The 22,338-nt window shown below is 38.2% G+C and overlaps 1 protein-coding gene across 1 annotated transcript in view; it reads right to left on the bottom strand.

The window, feature by feature from the left end:
- Nucleotides 1–21,761, bottom strand: part of LRPPRC (leucine rich pentatricopeptide repeat containing) — a 106,509-nt gene extending 84,748 nt beyond the window's left edge. The window contains exons 1-10 of the mRNA XM_032351881.1: nucleotides 21,557–21,761; nucleotides 8,105–8,304; nucleotides 6,651–6,773; nucleotides 3,353–3,474; nucleotides 3,184–3,242; nucleotides 2,289–2,375; nucleotides 1,555–1,681; nucleotides 1,053–1,197; nucleotides 416–561; nucleotides 59–164 (exon numbers count right to left, since the gene is read on the bottom strand). Coding sequence (XP_032207772.1) covers nucleotides 59–164; nucleotides 416–561; nucleotides 1,053–1,197; nucleotides 1,555–1,681; nucleotides 2,289–2,375; nucleotides 3,184–3,242; nucleotides 3,353–3,474; nucleotides 6,651–6,773; nucleotides 8,105–8,304; nucleotides 21,557–21,705 — 1,264 coding nt within the window. The 5' untranslated portion in view covers nucleotides 21,706–21,761. The remainder of the gene's footprint in view (nucleotides 1–58; nucleotides 165–415; nucleotides 562–1,052; nucleotides 1,198–1,554; nucleotides 1,682–2,288; nucleotides 2,376–3,183; nucleotides 3,243–3,352; nucleotides 3,475–6,650; nucleotides 6,774–8,104; nucleotides 8,305–21,556) is intronic.
- Nucleotides 21,762–22,338: the final 577 nt, after the last annotated feature.

Here is a 22,338-nt window from a genome sequence, read left to right as displayed (position 1 = left end):
TACATAGCTATCTCAGCAAAACTTATTTGTATCAGTTTTAATGATGAGAATATAGTACCAGTTTTATTGGCTAGTAAAGCGCTCTGAAGTGTGAACTGCAAAGGAAATGCGTGCATCTGGGACTCCTTTAACTTCTTGCAGTAGTCTTTCAGCTTCTCTGCAGGCTAGGAAAAAAAGACACCACATCAGCTGGATCCAAAAATATCCTACCATTTGACCTTCTGCAAACATTCTGCCACTCCTGGGATGAAAAATTTGAACCTCTCATCCTCTTTCTACCTCATCAACTTACACACAGAAACAAAGTTTTCATAATGCTTATAATTGGTCTAATCTCATAATATGGTCTTACATTTTGTAGACTCTTACTTCACTGCCTATTACACTGTCTACAAAGTAAAAACAGACAGAATACCGTATCCATAGTCACGCAGTGTCGCAAAAAGAAACTGCCAAAATCACTCAGACTGCCTTCCCTTGATACAGGACATGCTAATAAAATTTGGAATGCTGTATCTTCCAATTTCTCGGTGACTAAAAGCAAAATGAGGTTCATTGCATCTGGGAAGAGAACAAAGATATTTTCTGTTACTGAACTGAATAATATTTTTATACTGCAATCACTACGAAAGACAAACTTATAAAGTACAAACACCAAAAGGACTATCTGCCTAAATAACAGTGAAATACTTCCAGGGGTGCCTGGGTGGCTCAGCTAGTTAAATGTCTGCCTTCAGCTCGGGTCATGATCCCAGGGTCCTGGGATCGAGTCCCACATTAGGCTCCCTCCTCAGCCGAGAGCCTGCTTCTCCGACTCCCTTTGCCTTCTGCTCCCCTGCTTATGTTCTCTCTTTGTCAAATAAATAAAATCTTAAAAAAAAGGAAAGAAACACTTCCAAATCAAAACATTCTGATGTGCTCATTAACTCAAGCTATTTAGCTTATTAAGCTGACTTTTAAAAGAGTCCTATGTTCATGTATAATACCCTGATATTAAAGAACTGTAATTCAGATTTTTAGAAAAATCATGAAAATAAATTTTTAGTAACTACCTGGAATATATCTTCTTTCGTATGTAATTTTTTCCAAAATTTCTGGGACATGTTGAGAATACCCAGCTTTACTGAAACTAAAAATAATTTGCAATAAATCACGGTCCATAAGGTAAAGATCAGACTTCTCCACCTTCTCCAGAGTCTGTAGGCAGTTCCAGAAATTAGAACAAGTTAGAAACCAGTATTTTTAAATTAAAGCCAAATAAATTAAAATACCAAGATTTTAAAAATCAGGAACATATACCATCTAAAGGTTTAGGACTTCTCTTATAAAGCAGAAAATATTATATTTCGGCAATAACTGTTGAATCAACACCAAGGTACCAACCTATAAAAATTCTCCTTCAATACTAGTGTCTATAAGAAATACCTTTAAAAATAGATAGAAACTATACTTTTCTGCTTCATGCAAAATGAACACAAGTTACATCAATGATTTTATTTTTTATACAAATAATTTTGATTTTAAGTATTTTTATTTATATGACACAAGTCATACCTGCTTAACATGGTCAATGTCACCCTTTTCAGCGTATGCATTCAATAATGCTAGGTACGTGTCTGGACCAGGCTCAATTCCAGCCTCTTTCATCACTGAGAAAATATTTTCTGCATTCTCTATATCTCTGGAAGTTATTCAAAGAATAGAGGTTAGATTACTACAATACTGCCCAATATAATATTATAATTCAACCTAAAATATACTACCCTATTCTTAATAAAAATTCTTATGAACCTGAGATGAGTTAGCAAAGGACATCAGAAAAGGGCAACTACATACTAAAATGCTTATAAGTCTCTGAAATAACAAACATAAAAAACACCTCAAAGTCTGACAGGCAACTTTTTCAAAAGAAAAACCAAATTGCATAATAATCACATAGACCTTAAATTAACATGTCCTTTTTAAATCAAGTATGCTATGACTCAAAGTTACTTTTCTAAGAGTAACATTTAGGAAATTATCCTTCAAAAATGAAATTGTTTTCCACAGTATCAAGAGAGCTGTATAAGAGAACTGACTTTACAAAGTCAGTTACTTTGGATCTGGCCCAATTTTTAAAGTTGAAATTTTCTAAATCGAAGTTGTATTTAATAAGTCATTTAAAAGCTGCATGTTCTATCTCATACACTCAAAATTTTTGAGGGAGTAGATAAACATGGCTTAAAGATCTTCTAAAATTATTCTAATTTGAACCTTGCTTAAGAATAAAACCTTAGGTTGAACATTACCCGGCTCTTGCATGCCCTGTAACAAGGGCACTGAAAACTGCCTCTGTGACAGGCAGATCCTTAGTTTTCATGAATCCAAGAATTTTGCTGCAATAAAAGAGAAATGAAAATATTCCTTGGAAATATACATCAAAACCACTTTTTACAAAATAAGTACATAAGATCTCATTCCCTGAAATTATTTCCATTATATCAAATTATATAACTTGAACTACTCTTGGTAAAAATAGCAGGTAAGTCTTTAAAAACTGATTACTTCTTCTATACTACTAATTAACCTTAAAAAGCATAGAGTTTAGGCGATTCATAGACCTGTACGCCTGGGGCTAATAATACTTTATGTTTATAAAAAATTTTTTATAAATTATATTTATATTTTTAAAAAGCATAGTTTAATAAAATCCATTTAATTAAAACAGAATTATACATTTCAATTTATCCTTCTTTCCTAAAACCTCCATCCAAAAGTAGCAGTAATTTTTACACAAAGAACTAAATGTCACAACTGATTTCATATGAATCAACAAGACAGAATATTGTCAGTTTTATAAATGAATACAGTTTAAATGGCTAAGGACATTTCCTTTAGAAGATACCAATTTACGAAGACTAAAGCTAACTCTATACACCTCAGCATCTTTAAACCTCTGCTCTGGTAATCAAATTTTTAATTAAAATAGCAATATTCACTTGTCTTTCTCCTCCTACACAATTTTATATTTTATCAAAGTCATATTGCCAAATTTGCTATATTAAAATACTTCTGAAGTAATTTTCCTAAGAAGAAACTTTAATTAAAAAAAAAAGAAAGAAAAGGAGTGAATACAGCGAATATATTCTAGGCTTACAAGATTTACAAATGTGTTCACTTAAACATATTTATAGAGCTCCATACCTGGCACCTTCAATATCTCCCACATTACAATACGCAGCAATCAACCTCTGATATGTCACCTGTCAATGAAATGGGCCAGTTAATATTTTTTAAATACTATTTCTTTCCTGGGATTAAAAAAAAAAAAAAATGCCGTAACCAATGAACATTTAAAATAGCAACTACTTACTCGATTTGGTTGAATGTTTGCTTCCTCCATTTTTGCCAAGAAGTCAGTTGGTGAAAATTTATATTCATTTTGAAGATAGACTTTAAGTAAAGCATTGTAGTGACTTACATCATACACAGTACCTACAAATAAAATTTAAATCAAAATTTTAGAAAAGTACCTAAAATCAAACCCTTTATCACAACTAAAATATACATAAATTTAACAAACACAAAGGATAAAATGATTACGTCAGCATTTCACTCCATACCTAGACCCATCTATACAGAAACCCTATCAGAACAGAGCAAGCTAAGCATTTAAGACAGTAAGTAACTGAATTACTATACAGTTACAAGTAACTGCTTATTCAGATGTTAAGAGGTCTCTTACCTATGAAGCACAGTATTCCCTTCCTGTTGGAAAATGCTGACAATACCTCTGTGTTTAAAGTGACAAAGATTTTTCAAAAGAAAGCAGTTCTTGCCACAGTACAGACACACCAAGATGGACTAGGTCTTGTAGTTGTTTTACACAGGTAGGGTGGTACTATCAACTTTGCTTATTTACTCAAAGTGTTTCTTTGAAGGCTCCACTTCCAGTTGCTGAACACCATTACTGGTCTGCTATTGTTAATTCACCCCTATTCCAAAACCCTTTGTTTTCTTTCCGGGTCCATCATGCCTAAGGCCCCATCAATCAAGGTTACCATTCAGCCTTCCTCAACCCTCTGATATTATGTCATCATGATGACATATGTTTTACTAAGTTTGTATGAATTAAATTTCATATCTTTACTTAACTGCCAGTAGCACCACAGGCCTGTGGTAAGTATCTGGTGTTAGTTTGAGATTCTAGACAGCAGAGATCTATTCTATTAAATTAATGTTTATCTTACTAGACATGTAGAGTGCTTACTATGTTCCAGGAACTGTGCTAAGTGCTCTGCATCTAGATCCAGTCCCAGTTCCTCCTCACAACAGTTTTGAGACAGTTTCTCTCATCCCCAATCTTATTGATGAGGAAAACTGACTCTTCCACTTGCCCAAGGCAACATGGCTTTGAAAGTGACCAGACTTGAATGCGGGTGGTCTGCCCTGAGTGCCAAACTGTTAACCATTATAATGGCTTATACAGGGCTTTAAGGGGAACCAATTGCAACTCAACATCTGCGATGCGATTATACAACATGGTTACCATAAAGTGTCTGGAAACTTCTAAAACATCATCAATTCAAGTTGAACTCTAATAATGGTTGGCTATAGCTCTAAAGGTGAAGGAAGGTACATATATTTCACAAATATTTCTCCCAGTTCCACATGTGTTTTTAAGTTACATGACTTATTGACATGTGGAAATTTCTTTTTATGAAATCAATTCTTTATCTTCAACTTTTCTGCTGCTCTTTTACTGAGAAAACTCTTCCCCATTCTGAAGTCCAATATTCATCTTTTCTTTTAAAAACTTTTAAAAAACAAACTTGTCATCAAGATTAATTCTAGATGAATTCAGAACTGAGGTGAGTCTGTGTTTACTCTGTAGACTTTTCCATAGATGTATATATAACATGTTTGTTGAAGGATATTCCTAGACATTTTACATATTTGTGACTAGGTATGTCACATAATATAAATTTATGCATTCTGCTTTCTAACTAGGAAAAGTTATAGATTATTGAACATTTAATATTTCCTATTACTTTATTATAAATTGATTTTCTGGGATTTTGCAGATAAATAAGCACATCATCTACAGTAATTTCTGGGCACCTGGGTGACTCACTGGGTTAAAGCCTCTGCCTTCAGCTCAGGTCATGATCCCAGGATCCTGGGATTGAGCCCTGCATCAGGCTCTCTGCTCAGCAGGGAGCCTGCTTCCCTTCCTCTCTCTCTGCCTGCCTCTCTGCCTACTTGTGATCTGTCAAATAAATAATAAATAAAATTTTTAAAAAGCAAAACAAAAGAAAACCAAAAAGTAATTTCAAAAATAAATAAGTAAAATAAAAAACAGTAATTTCTAGTATTGTTTCCTGTCTTATTTCATTGTGAAATATCAATATCACATGATATTGATATCATGTGATCATGATCAATGATAAATATCATATGATACTGTTGGCTTTAAATTTCAACATGTTAAAGAAGCATCCTTCTATTCTTTGTTAAGACTAAGACTTCTTCTTCTTCTTCTTTTTTTTTTATTAAGAGGGCTCCGCGTGCTATATGAGCCAATGCAAAGGCTCACACTCACAACCGCAGGATCAGGACCTGAGCTGAGATCAAGAGTTGGACACTCAACAAATTGAGTCACCCAGATGCCCCTTTTTGTTAAGATTTTTAAAAATGAGGATTAAACACTGGATCTTTTCTAATGGTCTTTTTAATTATGTTTTATTATGTTTAATTTTCCCTGAGGGTTGCTGGGGAGTGGGTTATGGACACTGGGGAGGTTATGGTGAGCTATGGTGAGCATATGGAGTGCTATGGTGAGCAATGTGAATGGTTTAAGACTGATAAGTCACAGACCCATACCCCTGAAGCAAATAATACACAATATGTTAATGAAAAAAAAAAGATAAATTATGTTATTTTCTGAACAGATACAATGTTCACAGCTCAAAATTCTAAAGGCATTAAAAGGTAGGGAGCAAAAATTGTATCTAGTATTTATTATCCTTCCAGAAATATTTTAATATTATATGCATATACAGATATAAACACTCTTCTTCAAAATGGTAGTATTCTATATATACTATTCTGCACCTTAATTTTTGTTTATATTGTGGAGAACACCCACATTAGTAAAGAAGAACTCCTTCTTTTTTTTTAACAAGTTGCACAGTATTCCATTTCATAAACCCACCATAATTTATTTAACCAATCCTAGCAAGACACCCTAGAGTTGGTTCCAATTTCTTACTATTACAAACAAGCTACAATAAAGGATATCCTTTTGCACATTTGAGTGTATCTGTACTGTATTCTAACAAATGGAACTGCCTGGTCAAATGATATGTGCATTCCTAACTTTGACAAACCAACTGCCTTTTTTTTTTTTGTTCTTTTTTAACTTACCATAAAGAGTAATAATTGTATGAAAATTATTTCATTTTTTTCATTTGAGTATAGCTGACAGACAATACTACATTAGTAAATTATTTTATTCTTAATGCCCCTAGATGTCACTATAACTTACCAAATAAATATTACCAAGTAGCTCTTCTATAAAATCGAATTAGAACATTTATGTAAAGAAATTATTTACCAAAAGAAAAAAAACTACATCTTTTACATATACACATATTTTTCAACAATCATACCCAATTTCTGAAGTTTGTCCCATATCCTATGAGCAAATTCTGTTCTCTCTGAGAGCTGTAGTTCAGGCAAGAGAGAACCACAGCTGCGCAAGAGAAGCAAGGCTTGATTACCACCTGGGCTACCTATGAAAAAAGAGAACAGATAATATTTAACGCAGTAGCAGTACCATACAGATAAATATCAAAACATAAACCAAAATCTGTAAATATTCAAAAATCTCCAGCCTCAGACAGTATTAAAAGTACCCACAAGCTGGGAAAAAACCTTACCCAAATCTACAAGTATCATTTACAATGTTACTAAAAGTTATGTTTTTATTAGTTTGTTTTCTAAGGGAAGCTAAGATTAGCAATCTATGTAATCTGCAAGACTCTATACCATATAAAAATACCCAGAACTGAATTTATAAGCAGTGCTTACTGCAATTCAAAGGCTAAGCTTCTTAGTATCTTAAGAAAATAGTACAATACAATACAGTTAAAACTCATCAATACCAAATTTAGGTTTACAATCAATTACAAAACAATACAAACTTCCTTCTCCCTTTTTCCATGTATCTAACGTGTCCCTGAAAGCTGACTTTTAAACCAAACAAAACCAAAAATAAACCATTTACTATATGATTCCATTTAATAAAAGTATCCTTAATAAGTAAATCTGCAAGTCCAGAAAGTACGTTAGTTGTCGCCTAAGGCTGGAAGGGATGAGGGGTTAGGGGATAAAGGCTAAGGATTTGGGAGACTTCTTTTTGAGGAGATAAAAATGTCCTAAATGTAACTACGGTAATAGTCATACAACTGAATATATCAAAAAGAGAAAATAATACAATAGCCATTAAGTGCACATAATTAGAACAGATACGTCCTTTGATACCCCTCATCATTAGATTCCACAGCTTCTTAATGTGAATGAAATCCAGATGGGCTTTAGGAAGCTGGTACATGTTGTGTAACTAGATGCAAAATTATGAGTGTGTTTGCATGTGGGCTTGTGGGGGGGAGGGTGGTAAGAAGGTCCACAAGCTTCTACTGGATTATCAGAGTAAGTGGCTCAAACAGATCGTAAAACTAAGTGAAAATGAAAGGGAAATAAGAATTACCAGTCTTTCTGGAAATCCATCATGCATAAGCATCTTAAAGAAAGCGGACATTATACAATGGAAGGTAAGAAAAACAGTAACTGCCAAGACAATTTACCACTGAAAGTGACTCTCTTATAAACTAGGGAAAGGAGAAAGACCCATTTTTAGTTGCTGATATTGAAATAAACATATAAAACAAAATGCTTTACTCAAAAACTTTGCCCTGATGAGTTGAAAAGATCACAATCATAACATAAAATCGTGATGATCAAAAAAATAACAAACACAATTGAAAATATCAAATAATGTGTTCTACAGTGAGCCTGCCCACAAACAGGTATTCAACATTTTGCACAGAAAATTTTCAAATACCTGAGTTACAGGTATTGTCAAAGACTTTTTGTAGAAGAGTCTTTGGGATGCGGCCAGTTCTTCGGACAGAATTATCCAGTCTCATTAGAGCCCAGTCAAACTGACTGGCAGTCCTTCTATGAGAAGAAGCAGGCTCCTCTTGAAGATAATTCTTTTTCTCAACAGCAATGGCATATCGCCTGGCTTGGTTCAGTAGCCCTCTATAAAATAAAACACAATTGGCAATTAATTAAGACAATTCCTCATATAAGAGAACTTATATATGTTCTCTTCTTGAGCAAAATTTATACAAAGTTTATTGGTTACCAAATACCTAATTTGGCAGGTAAATATCAAATTAAATACTCCTAAATATCAAATACCTAAATTCTGGTGCAAAAGCAAAAATGCTCAGAGTGTAAGAAAGAAGTTTTGCCTTTTGCTTCAAATAAAATCACATGTACACACAAGTATGCAAAGTAAATCCCTTAAATAATTGATTTGGTCTTGAAAACCTTCTGCATGGAATCATTTCAAACTAAGACAATAATATGGTATGCTTTAAGTGTTTGGTTTTTTTTTTTAATTTCCCTTAAGCAAAACCAGGTTAATGAAAGAAAATGAGGCAGTTTATGCTACAAAGCTCTTCTCACCTCTACAAATGAGACAAGAGATCTAAAATATATATATAATTCTGATAACTGCTTTCAAATGTTTTCTAGGTATAATCTCATTATGAATTTAATAAAAGACCAATGTCCAAGTTCAAATTATGCAGGGTTTTTTTTAAAGAATCATTCAGGACAAAAGAATTTCCAATCTGTCTAAATAAATTTGAAACATTTTATAGTAACAATGTTTCAGTTCCCAATTCATATCTGCTTTTCATCTGTCAAACTGCTAATTACATAGTTTTCTACTTATTTTAACAACTACAATCATAAAAAATAAAACCGGTTATCTAGGGGCACTGGGTGGCTCAGTCGGTTAAGCATCTGCCTTCAGCTCAGGTCCTGGGATTGAGCCCTACATCAGGCTCCTTGCTCAGTGGGGTGCTCAGTGGGGAGCCTTCTTCTCCCTCTGCCTGAGGCTCCCCCTGCTTGTGCTCTGTGTCAAATAAATAAATTCAATCTTTAAAAGGATTTCTGGTATTAAACATTAATTTTCAGAAAGTAAAAAAAGGGTCTGTCTATTGGGTAACGTCAGACTAGTACATGTGTGTATAAAGAGCAAAAACCTTTAAACCATTCAGTATTTTAATACAGAGTTTAACACGTAAGCCAAATGCTTTAAAACAATGAAAGCAGAGGTATTCCATACTATAGAAATACAGGCTGTACCTGATTTACAAATATCAAACTTAAAAATAATCCTTATGTGTGAGGATAACCCTGTCATAAATCTTTGAATCAAATTTACATTTACTCTGTATTCCAACACCACTTTCTAACACAAATTTTCTGGGGTTTTCTTGGGTTTTGTTTTAAGACGTTATTTTCGTGAGAGCCAGCATGAGCATACACATGAGCAGGGGGTGGGAAGGTGGGTGGGTGGGGTTGCAGAGGGAGAAGCAGGCTTCCAGCTGAGCAGGGAGCCTGACGCAGGACTTGATGCCAGGACCCTGGGATCATGACCCTGAGCCCAAGGCAGATGCTTAACCAACCACCTGAGCCACCCAGGCACCCTATCACAAAATTTCTAATGTGCAAAGATTTACACATTTATCCCAAAATACCTTAAACTTTCCAATAGCAGCCAATAAATATAACTAAGTAATATATACAAAGCACATATTAACGAAGTATGATGTAAAAATACTTACTAATCCAGGGATGCCTTCAGGATGATAACCCCATTTTTCTTGTATATGCACATCTTTACCACAAGTACCAAAAAAATATTTACAAAGTAGTGAGTTTAAAAATAAAACTGTTAGGATGCCTAGGTGGCTCAGTCAGTTAAGCTTCAGGCTCCCGCTCAGATCAAGATCCTGGGGTCCTGAGATGGAGGCATCCTCCACCCTTAAACCCCTCCCCCCAATCAGGGCTCCCTGCCTTGTGGACAATCTGCTTCTACCCTCTCCCTCTGCTCCTCCCCTCCTCCCCCACTCTGCTAGTGCTTTCTCTCTCTCAAATAAAAAAAAAAACTTTCCAAAAATAAATAAATAGGGATGGCTAGGTGGCTCAGTAGATTAAGAGGCTGCCTTTGGCTCAGGTCATGATCTCAAGGTCCTGGGATGGAGACCAACGTCTGGGCTCCATGCTCAACGTGAAGCCTGCTTCTCCCTCTGAAGCCTGCTTCTCCCTCTGCCTGCAGCTTCCCCTGCTTGTGCTCTCTTTCTCTCTGACAAATAAATAAATAAAATCTTAAATAAATAAGTAAAACTGTTGGTTTCTTAGCCTGTTATTAACCAGGAAAACCAGTCACAAATTGAATAATTGAGTATGTGATGCTACAATAAAGAAAGCTATACCAAAAGTTTCACCACAAGATTATGTAAATCACAAAGGCAGTAACTTGATGCTAGACCAGAAACTCTACCACCATGATCTGGGACAAATCACAAGCATTCTGGCCTTCAAGGATTCTATCTATGTAAACAAATCGGAAAACAATGGAAAAAATCAGGACACTAAGACAAAGTCTTCTTACTTTTACAAACGTAATGTTCAGCACATTATAGATGGCTAATTGATTAGTTTGTTAAAATAAGCTGAGTTAATTAAATATTAACCACCTACAAACTACAGAAATATGTACCACTCCTAAATATTTATCCTCTATTTTCAAAGGTTTTCTCTGGCCATGAACCTATACCTACTGGATCAGTTTTTACTGAACACCCTTGTTAGGCAAACACAAAATAACATTATTTTAAATCATCCAGAATATATGAAGTTCAGGTGAGTGTGCAATCAATAATATTGTTCAACAACGGAAACTGATTAATATGTAAATTTCAGAACTGCAGGAGTGCCTGGCTGGCTCAGTCGGTGGTAAACGCAACTTGTCATCTCAGGGTTGTGAGTTCGAGCTCCATGTTGGGTGTAGAAATCACTTCAAAATAAAAAATGTTTAAAAAAGAGAAAGAAATTTCAAAGTTGTAGCGAAATATATTTGCCAAGTTTTTTTTTTACACAACTCAAATCTTGTAAGCTGTGAAAAAGTGCAAAAGTAAAACTTTTGCTAAAATTCAGTTTTAGGGGCACCTGGGTGGCTCAGTGGGTTAAAGCCTCTGCCTTCAGCTCAGGTCATGATCTCAGGGTCCTGGGATGGAGCCCTGCATCCAGCTCTCTGCTCAGCAGGGAGCCTGCTTCCCCTCCCCCAACGTCTCTCTGCCTACTTGTGATCTCTGTCAAATAAATAAAAATCTTTTTAAAATAAAAATAAAATAAAGTGCAGTTTTAAAATGTAAGATCTAACAAATACAAAATTTAGACAGAAGACAGGTTAATAAACCAGAACATTATTCTCAACATTTTAAAGCTAATTTTTCTCACAAACAGATCTTTAATGAGGCCAAAGTCTCCTTCGCACAAGTATACTTGACTTTAATTAGATATGCTGAACTATGAATCCACCATAGAATGAATGACGGTGAAGGGTTACATACTTAACTAAAGGAAGCTTCACTCTTCAAAAGGAAGTCTCCAGTGCTTCCCTACATGGCAGTGCTTTCTACATTGATTATTTGGCCCAAAATTTATTTTTAAATTCCACAGAAACACACCCAGTAGGAAATTAGGAACTCCATGCCTGGAACAGTACGTATGTTATGACAGAAGTAAAGAAGAAGTCCAGGGGTGAAAGTACGTCCATGTAGTGTAGCACCTACCTATCAGACTTGCACAAGACAAATTCTGATGACCAAAACTGGTGTAACCATGTAAGGGAAAATTATTATTACTTTTTTTTTTAAGATTTTTATTTATTTATTTGACAGAGAGAGATCACAAGTAGGTAGAGAGGCAGGCAGAGAGAAAGAGAGGGAAGCAGGCTCCCGCTGAGCAGAGAGCCCGGTGCGGGACTTGATCCCAGGACCCTGAGATCATGACCTGAGCCGAAGGCAGCGGCTTAAGCCACTGAGCCACCCAGGCGCCCCATGTAAGGGAAAATTATTAACTTTTCATCAATGTGTCATAAATTGCTCCTTTGCATTTCTTTTTTTTTTTTTTTAAGATTTTATTTATTTATTTGACAGAGAGAGCAAGCACAGCAGGGCGTGCTGCAAGCAGAGGGAGAGGGAGAAGCAGGCTCCCAATAGAGCAGCGGGAGCCTTATTTGGGACTCGATCCTAGGACCCTGGGATCATGATCCGAGCAGAAGGCAGTCGCTTAACCACCTGAGCCACCCAGAGGCCCTCCTTTGCATTTCTGAGTTAAACATCTTAGGTTCCCTCCAGAGACTCTGGCAATCACCACTGTATTCAGATAACCCTTTAACTTTCTCTGGCAAAATCTGGCATTGTTATTCTCAGTGTTGTTGTTGTTGTTTTAGTGCTGGTGGCAATTATTTTAACTCTTCAGTACAAAAAAAATAATGATTTTATGTTTGAATGTCCCTATTTCAAAAAGGCATGCAGTGCAGATTATTTTAAGCAAGCTTCCATGGGACTCCTCTCTTAAGTCTGTACTTTTTTCCAATATTTTACCTTTTCAAGGCATTTTTGGGTTTACAGAAAAACTGTGCAGTGAGTACAGTTCCTGTATATGCTCTTCCCCCCTCCACCCAGTTTCCCCTATTTATATCTTGTATTACTGTGGTACATGTGTTATAAATAATAAACCAATCATGATACATTACAGCCCGTAGTTTACAACAGGGTTCACTCTGTGTATGTACATACCTATAGGTTTTGACAAATGTATGGCAAGCATTACAGTAGTCACCGAATTGTTTCACTGCCCTAAAATTGCCCTGTGCTCCACCTATTCTTCCCCTCCCCCATCCTCCTAAACCCCTACAACCAGACTTCTCCTTCTCTATAGTTTTGCCTTTTCCATAAATCCCAGGACTCCAGGATCATGACCTGAGCTGAAGGCAGAAGCTTAACCCACTGAGCCATCCACGCACCCCACTCATTCTTTTTAGCTTCAAATGTGCACCAAACTAATCACATATGTTCTCAAACTCTCCCTCCCAAGTTAACTCCGTTGCTCTTATGAGTCACTCTAGCATCTAACACTTTGGAGCTCCCAGAATTTAAAAAAAAAAGGGGGGGGGATACGGATATGTGATAGAGTAGGTATAACCAGTAACTGACGTTTATCAAGCATTTAATGATGCAAGCTAGGTAACAAAACTTATTACCATAATCCTCATTTTATTGATAAGAAAACTGAAACAACTTGCCCAAAGTCACAATAAAAGGTAGTTAATGACAGGATCCAAGTCCCAGATCTGTATTTAGGTAATCTCTCTGAAATGAGTTCAACATGGCAGAAAGGCATCAAGGAAACGAACATGGCTACAATAGGGGGTTCACACTAGAAGTAATGAAAATTAAAACTGGACTGTGAGGGTGAGACTAGAGGATGGAAAGCCTCCAATGGCTGAAAAGAAAGGCATTTGGATTTTATGACATGTCCATAAATACAAGACTGATGTCCATAAAGCTGCTCTCCCCACTTATTTTGCTGTACTGTTCTGTAGACAATGGAGATCTCAAACTTATTTCATGGGCTCATGCACCTCTCATTTTACCTATTCCGCTTGAGTTTCCCTTAGCCTGTTGGTATGTATGATTACATGGACTGATTTTCAAATGTTGAGTCAGCTTTGCACACGTGGAATAAACCCAACTTAGTCACAGTATGTAATTCTTCTTAAAAAGTTGCATACAGATACTGATTCCAGTTAAGTTTTAACATGTTAAAAACTCAAAAATATAATGCCTCCTTTTATTTATTTAAAGTATGCTCCATGCCCCATGTGGGACTTTAACTCACAACCATGAAATCAAGAGTTGTATGCTCTACCAACTAAGCCAGGCAGGTGCCGAATAATGCCTTTTATTTATTTTTAAAAATTTATTTATTTGAAAGAGAGACAGAGAGAGAATATACACATGCATGTGGGACTGGAGGGAAGTCAGAGGGAAAGGGAAAGAATCTTAAGCAGACTTCCCATAGAGCATGTCTCAGTGCTTAATCCTAAAATCCTGGGACCATGACCTGAGCCAAAATTAAGAGTCAGACGATTAACCAACTGAGATGCCCAAGGTTAAGGTCAGGGATACATCTTAATTAAACCTGGACTGGGAGGGTGAGACTAAAGAATGGAAAGCCTCCACCAATTTTTTAGCTGAGCATTAAAAGCAGCAGCCATGCACAACAGAGAAGTACTCCAAGCAAGCCAGACAGTCAGCAGACCAAGCAAGTGAGCAACACAGATGGGATGAGGTTGAAGAGGAAGAAGACTGGGCTAGTGAGTGGGATAGATCATGAAAGACTGTGACAATAAATGGTCTGGATTTTATTTTCAGTACAGATTTTATTCCAGTTACAGAACTCTATCAGAACCCTATTGACGGTTTCTAAGCAGGGGATGTGGCATGATCTATTTCCATTTTAGAAAGATTAGTCTAGCTGGGGAGTGAAGAATAAATTAGAAGGTAGCAACAATTAAGAGAGAGATGCCATTTAGAAAACTATTGCAGTAGTCCAAGTAAAAAGCTGAGGGAAGTTTATACCAGAGTGGGTGTGGAAATGGGAAAGAAACACCTATCACCAAAGTTCCCTGACCATTTAACTGCAAATTCCAAGCAACAAGTCTCACCAATGCAATTTGTTCATTCTCACTTCCTTAAATATGATGAAGAAAATTTCATGTAAAAGTGCCTTAGAGGCTTACTTAATCCTCTTATACATCCTACCCCATTATGTACCATTTTCATGAACACTTAACAAGCACAATCTTAAGAGACAAAAATAGGGGCTCCTGGGTGGCTCAGTGGGTTGGCTCAGGTCATGCTCAGGGTCCTGGGATTGAGTCCCGCATGGGGCTCTCTGCTCAGTAGGGAGCCTGCTTCCCTCTCTCTCTCTCTGCCTGCCTCTCCGTCTACTTGTGATCTCTCTCTGTCAAATAAATAAATAAAATCTTTAAAAAAAAAAAAAGAGAGAGACGAAAATAGAAGGCTCCATGGCACCGCAGAAACACGGGAGCTCTGAGCTTTACGAGCACAAGCCTGAGTCCTATAGACCAGCCTGACTTCAGGCTGTGCCATTTTATAAGATGGGTGGCCAAGTTACTGCAACTCTAAGCCTGTAAAATCCGGAAGTTAACAGTATTTACCTCACGAGGCTATCACAAAGATTAACTGAGATACTGCAGTGTTTCCAAAAATATCACCCTTCTGCTAGGCAAGATGGTTTTAGGTAGTATTTAAACAAAAAATTTTCATTTCAGTCGTTTTATCTATTTTAATTAATATTTAAAAGTAACTATCACATCAAGCTCTTTATTTTACTAATATTTTTGCTTAAGATAAAAATAAGTTATAATAATATCAGTTTAAACCTAAAACCAATGTTAAGAAGAATGTTAAATACAAGTAACAGTGTCAGTAGTACTTAGATCGGACCAAAAAATCTGAAGGTAGTACATAATCGCCCGGAGGTTGAGCAAAACTGAGAAAAGTATACATAGAGGACCCTGCAAAGTCAGCATAATAAATATTAACTGCACACTTCCCAGAGCACCTTCTTTTAAAAGTGTAATAGCAGAAAACACAACATTTATTTTTAAAGACCTAGTCAAATCTAAACTATGCCTATTTAACAACTATGTGACTCTGGTAAAAGTATTTGGTCTTTCTAATCATTAGTTACTTCCTCTGAAGAAAAGTACCTATCTTGCAAAGATCATATAAGGAAAAAATATATAAAATTCCTAACAAACAGGACTCAAAAATAGCTTTTATTATAGAACACACTCGGTAAGTGTCTGCTGAGTGGCCTTTGAAGAAAATATTTTGTAAAGCTATCTCAATGACCTTTCTCATGCAACTATTTCACAAGACCTCAATTCTCCAAAAAGTCTTGTCCAGTTAAGCTGTCCCCTAAACACACCAAAAATTTTAGACTAGAAAAGCCACTTATAACTCTTCCACACTTAAAAGTCTCCTGGCCTGAAACACCAATTCCTTTCCACCTATCCAGACATCTCCTCCCCCTCAAGGTCTTCCAGTCCAAAAGTATGTCTCTTTTGTCTCAGCTATGACAGGAAGTGATGAACAGTTACACATGCTGGGACCTATGATGTGACATGAACAAGACACTCTTCAGACTCTATAAAGTGAGACAGGGATAGACAAGATTTACTCTCAAGATTCCTTCCAGAGTTTACATTCTCAGATCTTATGTGCTTAGTTATCTGTGACAGTCTTTAATTTCTAAATCTATAATGTATCATATCACCTTTTTAAAAAATGTCTTTATGTCCATAAGCAATCCCCTCAACACCTAAAGCACAATATTACTCAAAACACTTCAAAACTGGGCATCAGTGTCTACAGTTAAATCCCCAACTGGAGATCCCAGATAAATTACTTGACTCTTCTAAGCTTGTTCCCTAATTTGTAATATGAACCCATAGAAGATGAAATACATGTGTGATGTATTCATATAAACAACTTGAAAATGGAAAAGATCTAATCCGAAGGTACTACTATTTATCCTCATCTCCAAATCCAATCTGCCAACATGCTGACCAATCTCCTGTTCACTCCGTCTCAAGAAGAAAAGGAAGTGGTTTGTTTTTATTTTTGCTTCAGTTCTGCACCATCTAGCTGAAGTCCTATGAGCCCTTATCTGTGAATCAATGTTGCTCCTATTGGTCTTTCCATCCCCAGCCTCTATCTCTACTGAGTCTATATAAACTTTGTCAAGACCTGTACCTCTCAAAACCCTCCAATGGCTCCCAATCATCAAATAACCAACTTCTAATCAACCTTAATAGCTAGAAGGAATCAACGGGCCTTGGTAATATCAACTTCCATGACACCTAACCCCACGTAGCCACACAGGATGGAAGTATGGTCTCCAAGTCCCTCCATGCTCTCCTCCCCTAGAGCACTCTGACTACTTATTACCATGTGTCCTCTTAAACTCAATTGAGCCCCTACCACAAATAAATGTGACTGCTCTTTTCTCTGAAAAACCACAGTATTACGCTCTTCTTTTATGGACAACATATAGGAGTGGGACATGTGCCTATCACAGCCCTCTGTAATTGATAAATTTATAAACACACAGAAACCAGAGGCTGAATCATAACCCAGACAGATTCTTAATATTTGCTGAGAAAATCTTTTTCTCATTAAGAAATAAACAAGGGAAAGTTTTCTTTCCTTCCAACCTTAGAAGTCACATCATTCTGTCATAGGGCAGTATGTGCTCTTCACCCTTAAGCCAATCATCAATCTAGATCCACTTCCAAACAGATTTAATTCAAAGCTTATCTTTCTTCTGAAGCACAAGTCTGCAAACTCTCACAACAAAGTATAAGCAGCTTCTGATTCAGAAGTATGAGAAAAATTTAAAAAAAAGTCTGGGGGAAAGCAATAGTATTTGCCCCTCAAACTTCCCAGAGAAAATAAGGAAAGAGCTGGTTTTTAAGAAAAATTTAAAAAAAAGAAAAAAGTACTGACATAGGAATGAGAAGCAAGACTAAAGAATACAGAAGTATATACCTTCTGGCGCTTCAAGTCTGAAAACAAATTAATAAAATTAATTATTAATAAATTAATAATTCTAGAATTAGACTCAATAATCCTCATCTGTCTTTCATAGGACATACTTAGAAAGCAAGATCAGCATGAATTTGTGGACGTTCACTGCACTACAGGCATGGATTAAATATCCCTTCAAATGTCTTTGCATGTCACAATATTCCTTCCTCAATGCCTAAGATTTTCAGTGATTTACTCAAAAAATATTTGATACCTATTATGTGCCACAAAGTCAGACACCAGGGGAGGGAAAAAGACAAAATCACTGCCTTCAAGGAACTTACAGCCAGGTCTGGAGGGCTGTTTGGTACATATAATAATGCTTAATGATTCAGGATCTAAGGGAAACACAAAACAGCAGAGGTCAAATGGGAGAAGCAATCAAGATTTAACAGAGAAAAGGAACACCTGAGTAGGGGAAAGGGGCGACACATCCCAAGAGTAAACACCACATTCAAAGGCAAAGAGATGTGCAACATGGACCCACAGAGCTCTGGACCAATAGTACCTTTACCATCTGGGGCTTGTTAGGAATGCAGAATCTCAGTTCCCCTGTCTAGACCTACAAAATCAGAATCTCCATTTTCATGACATCCCCAAGGAATTCTTATGCTCATTAAAAAGCCCTGCTGTAGAGGACTCAGAAGTAGTAGTTTGGTATAGCTAGAATACAGGACACCATGGAAAGGAACCCTAAGAAGTGAGGCTCCGAGGCGCCTGCGTAGCTCAGGTCATGATTCCAGAGCCCTGGGCTCAATCACCACATCCGGTTCCCTGCTCAGCATAAAGCCGGTTTCTCCCTCTCCCACATATACAATACATATATATATGTACACACGCATATACATATGTCAATGGCTGTCTCTGGGTGACAGAATTAAGGGTATCTTTTTTTGTTTCATTCATTCATCTATTTATTTAATATTTTATTTTATTTATTTTTTTTTTTAAAGATTTTATTTATTTATTTGACAGAGAGAAATCACAAGTAGATGGAGAGGCAGGCAGAGAGAGAGAGAGAGGGAAGCAGGCTCCCTGCTGAGCAGAGAGCCCGATGCGGGACTCGATCCCAGGACCCTGAGATCATGACCCGAGCCGAAGGCAGCGGCCTAACCCACTGAGCCACCCAGGCGCCCCTTTAATATTTTATTTTTAAATAATCTCTGCACCCAACATGGGACTCAAACTTAAAATTCCAAGACCAAGAGCCTCACACTCCACCAACTGAGCCAGCAAGGCACCTAAGGGTGATTCTTAATTGATTACTATTCTCTCTGCATTTTGCAATTGCTCTCCAAGGAACATGAGTTTTATAATTTAAAAATATAAAACAGAAGCACCTGAGTGGCTCGGTTGGTTAAGCGTCCAACTCTTGATCTCAGTTCAGGTGGCGCTCTCATGGTCACTAATTCAAGTCCTATGTCGGGCACCATGCTGGGTGTGAAACGTACTTATTAAATAAATAATATAAAATAAAAATATACAATAAAAAATTAATAAATAAAACAATGATGGCTTTTGTCAGTAGTGTGACTGCAGTAGGTGGAAGAGTAAATATAAAGTGAGGAAATAAGGGAGACAGAAACAGGGACAGGGGAAGGGAAACTGACTCAGAGATGAGTCCAGAGTCCTAGGAAAGGGTTTGTTTTTTCAGGCGAGAAAGATCTTGGCATGCTTGCAGCCTGTGGGACAGGAGACTGTATAAAAGGACTGTTAAGAGTACGAGAGAAAGAGGGAATACTCTTCTCATTGCTTGTTATGAGCTGAGCACACAGTGGTGAGCAAGATAACGTTCTGCTCTTATGTAATTCACTTTTTCTACTGAGAAAACAAACAAAAAGCAGATTAATATTAGACAAGTCAAACACAGCATGAGAGGGGCGCCTGGGTGGCTCAGTGGGTTAAGCCACTGCCTTCGGCTCAGGTCATGATTTCAGGGTGCTGGGATCGAGTCCCGCATCAGGCTCTCTGCTCAGCAGGCAGCCTGCTTCCTCCTCTCTCTCTCTGCCTGCCTCTCTGCCTATTTGTGATCTCTCTCTGTCAAATAAATAAATAAAATCTTTAAAAAAAAAAAAAACACAGCATGATAAAACTAAAATAGGGTAGTTTTTACATGGAGTGCGGAGATAAACCTCTGAAGAACAGCATTTAAGCTGAATCCTAAACGACAAGAAACCATCTTTGCAAAGGACAGAGAAAGGCCTTGTTATCTCTTACTTTACAAATCATGAAACTGAGGATCAAAGAACTTAGGTAAGATTATACAGCAAGTAAATGGAATCCAGGTCTGATGAACACCCAGGCCAATACCCTTTCTACGAGATTCTGTTCTACTGTTTTCCTCAAACACAACAGGAACGATGAGAGATACCATCCACCCTCCTCTGGCCTCACAGGGATAGTTAAGGACTAAAAAATAAGAGTAACTGACACAACTTTCTCCAAATAAAGTCTCTGAAAGAAGAGAAATGCTTTCTGAGAATGCAGAGGCATGGCTCCTGAAGGTTAACTGTTCAGACCTAAAAACAAAATCCAGGAAGGCGGTAAGTTACAAGTAGGCTACATTCCAAAGATCTATAACTGCGTGGTTAAGAAGTCATAAAACTTTTCCTCCATATAATTTTATGCAGAGAATAGGTTTCCAGGCTGCTCCACAAAGATCCATGTAATCATGGTTATTACTATTATTATAACTAATAAAGCACTTACTAGGTACCAGGCCTTATGCTAGGTGTTTTTTATAGATAATCTCATGCAGTACTACCAACGGTATTACCACTCCATCTAACTAAGTAAACTGAGGCCTAGAAATGTTAACTTGTCCAACGGCAAATCCTTAGCTCTTAGTCCTAAATTGTCTCCCAAAGTACCTTTATTTATTAACAGTATTTCAAAATCAGTTTTTCTCCAATACTAAAACCTCAGTGCCCATCTCCCTTTCTCAGATGGTCAGAATACTACTCCAGTACTTTTTCACCAGACTTCCTTATCCCCTCTCCATGTCTATGCCAGACCTACCTCCTGATAAACCTCAATCCATGAAGCATTTATTCATGCGCTTAACACCACTAAGTCCTTGGCATCCTTTTATCCCCACGAAGTGCCTGCACATGTTCCCTTATTCACTCACTGACACTTACATAGCCCTACTGTGACAATTCCCAACCCATACCGCACCCCTGTAAATATCGAGGAAAACTCCACTCCAGAAAATGTAGGCAAAAGCCCAAGCTGATCACAATTAAACGTCCCTATCTAAACTATCCCTTGTTCACCCCAAATTCCCAACCTATCCCTCCCACCCCCCAAATATAAACTTATCGAAATCTAAGTTTTAGCTGGTTACTGACCACCGATAATGTTCGCACGTGGGCCAGCATCCAAGCCCGTGAATCCTAAGGAGAAGAGTAACATACGATCCCAGCAGCAGCCTTCAAAGCCCCCCGCCCCTCACCCCCCCTTAACAGGTCGCCGGTAGCCCGAGGACAGGAAAACGCAGTCCCAAGCGAGAGCTAAATCCATGCCGGAAGCAAACCCAGCACACGGCCGTGACCTTCTCAAGTCGACTGACCCTGTCACCCGAAACCCCCGCTGGGGAGCGGGGTCCAAGACCCCGGGACGTTTGGCTTTAGGGCGAGCAAGAGGGCACAGAGAAAGACAGGCAGGCCCGGCCCCCGCCAGCACCATGACCCCGGGGGACGCCCGCGCTGCAGACAGGCAGAGGGTAGCGCGTGGGCACTCACCCTGCAAGGAGCCCGCCGCGGCCGGCGAGCAGACAAGGGACAGCGTGCGGCCGGCTCAGGCCTCCTGCGAGGAGGCGCAGGGAGAGCGGGAGGCGCGGGGCTGCCCCGGCTCGGAGGAGCCAGCGAGCTGGTCTCAGCAGTGCTGCCATGGCTCGGCCGTCCCCACCGCAGGATGCACGCTGGGCGAGAAGGACAGGGGGAGCACGTGACCGCGGGGTCGCCCGGCGCGGGAGAGACCAAAGGCCGGACGCGCCAGACGTAGGGGGAGCCGCGCGTTGTTTTACGCTTAGAAGATAGACAAATCGATTTATCCAAGGATATATGAGCCCCGTGTGATACGTTATTAACAACGTATCGTGCCTTATTATCTGAGCGGGATCCTCTTTTCATTTTCTAACCTTTCTCTCATCATGTTCAATGCCTCCACCCCTTCACTTTCCAGTTGGTAGAGTCAGCAGAGGTCGACTCCTCCCAGGTTAGCGCAGGGGCTTGCGGGGGGCCAACTAGCAAGGACACCCGGGAACTCTCGAGAAGAGCCGACTATGAAGGTCCCAGCGTGTGGGACAATTCGCGGGCGTGCGCGGTTTTTGTTGCCGGCTCAGCGCCGAAGCTGCCGAGCGGATGGCAACGTCCTGATCGGAAAGCTCTGAGAGGTGTGGGACTGAAAAACGTTGAGGACCTTTGCACTGTGCCAAAGTTAAATAGGATGTGATTTGTGTTCCTGTGGGGCTTGAACATAGTGTGAAAATACGTGGGTCCAAGCCTAAGTCAGTAAGCAGCGC

The sequence above is a fragment of the Mustela erminea genome, chromosome 7 (assembly GCF_009829155.1).
Source record: "Mustela erminea isolate mMusErm1 chromosome 7, mMusErm1.Pri, whole genome shotgun sequence".
In the NCBI taxonomy this organism is placed as follows: domain Eukaryota; kingdom Metazoa; phylum Chordata; class Mammalia; order Carnivora; family Mustelidae; genus Mustela; species Mustela erminea.
This window is presented reverse-complemented; position numbering and strand designations above follow the sequence as displayed.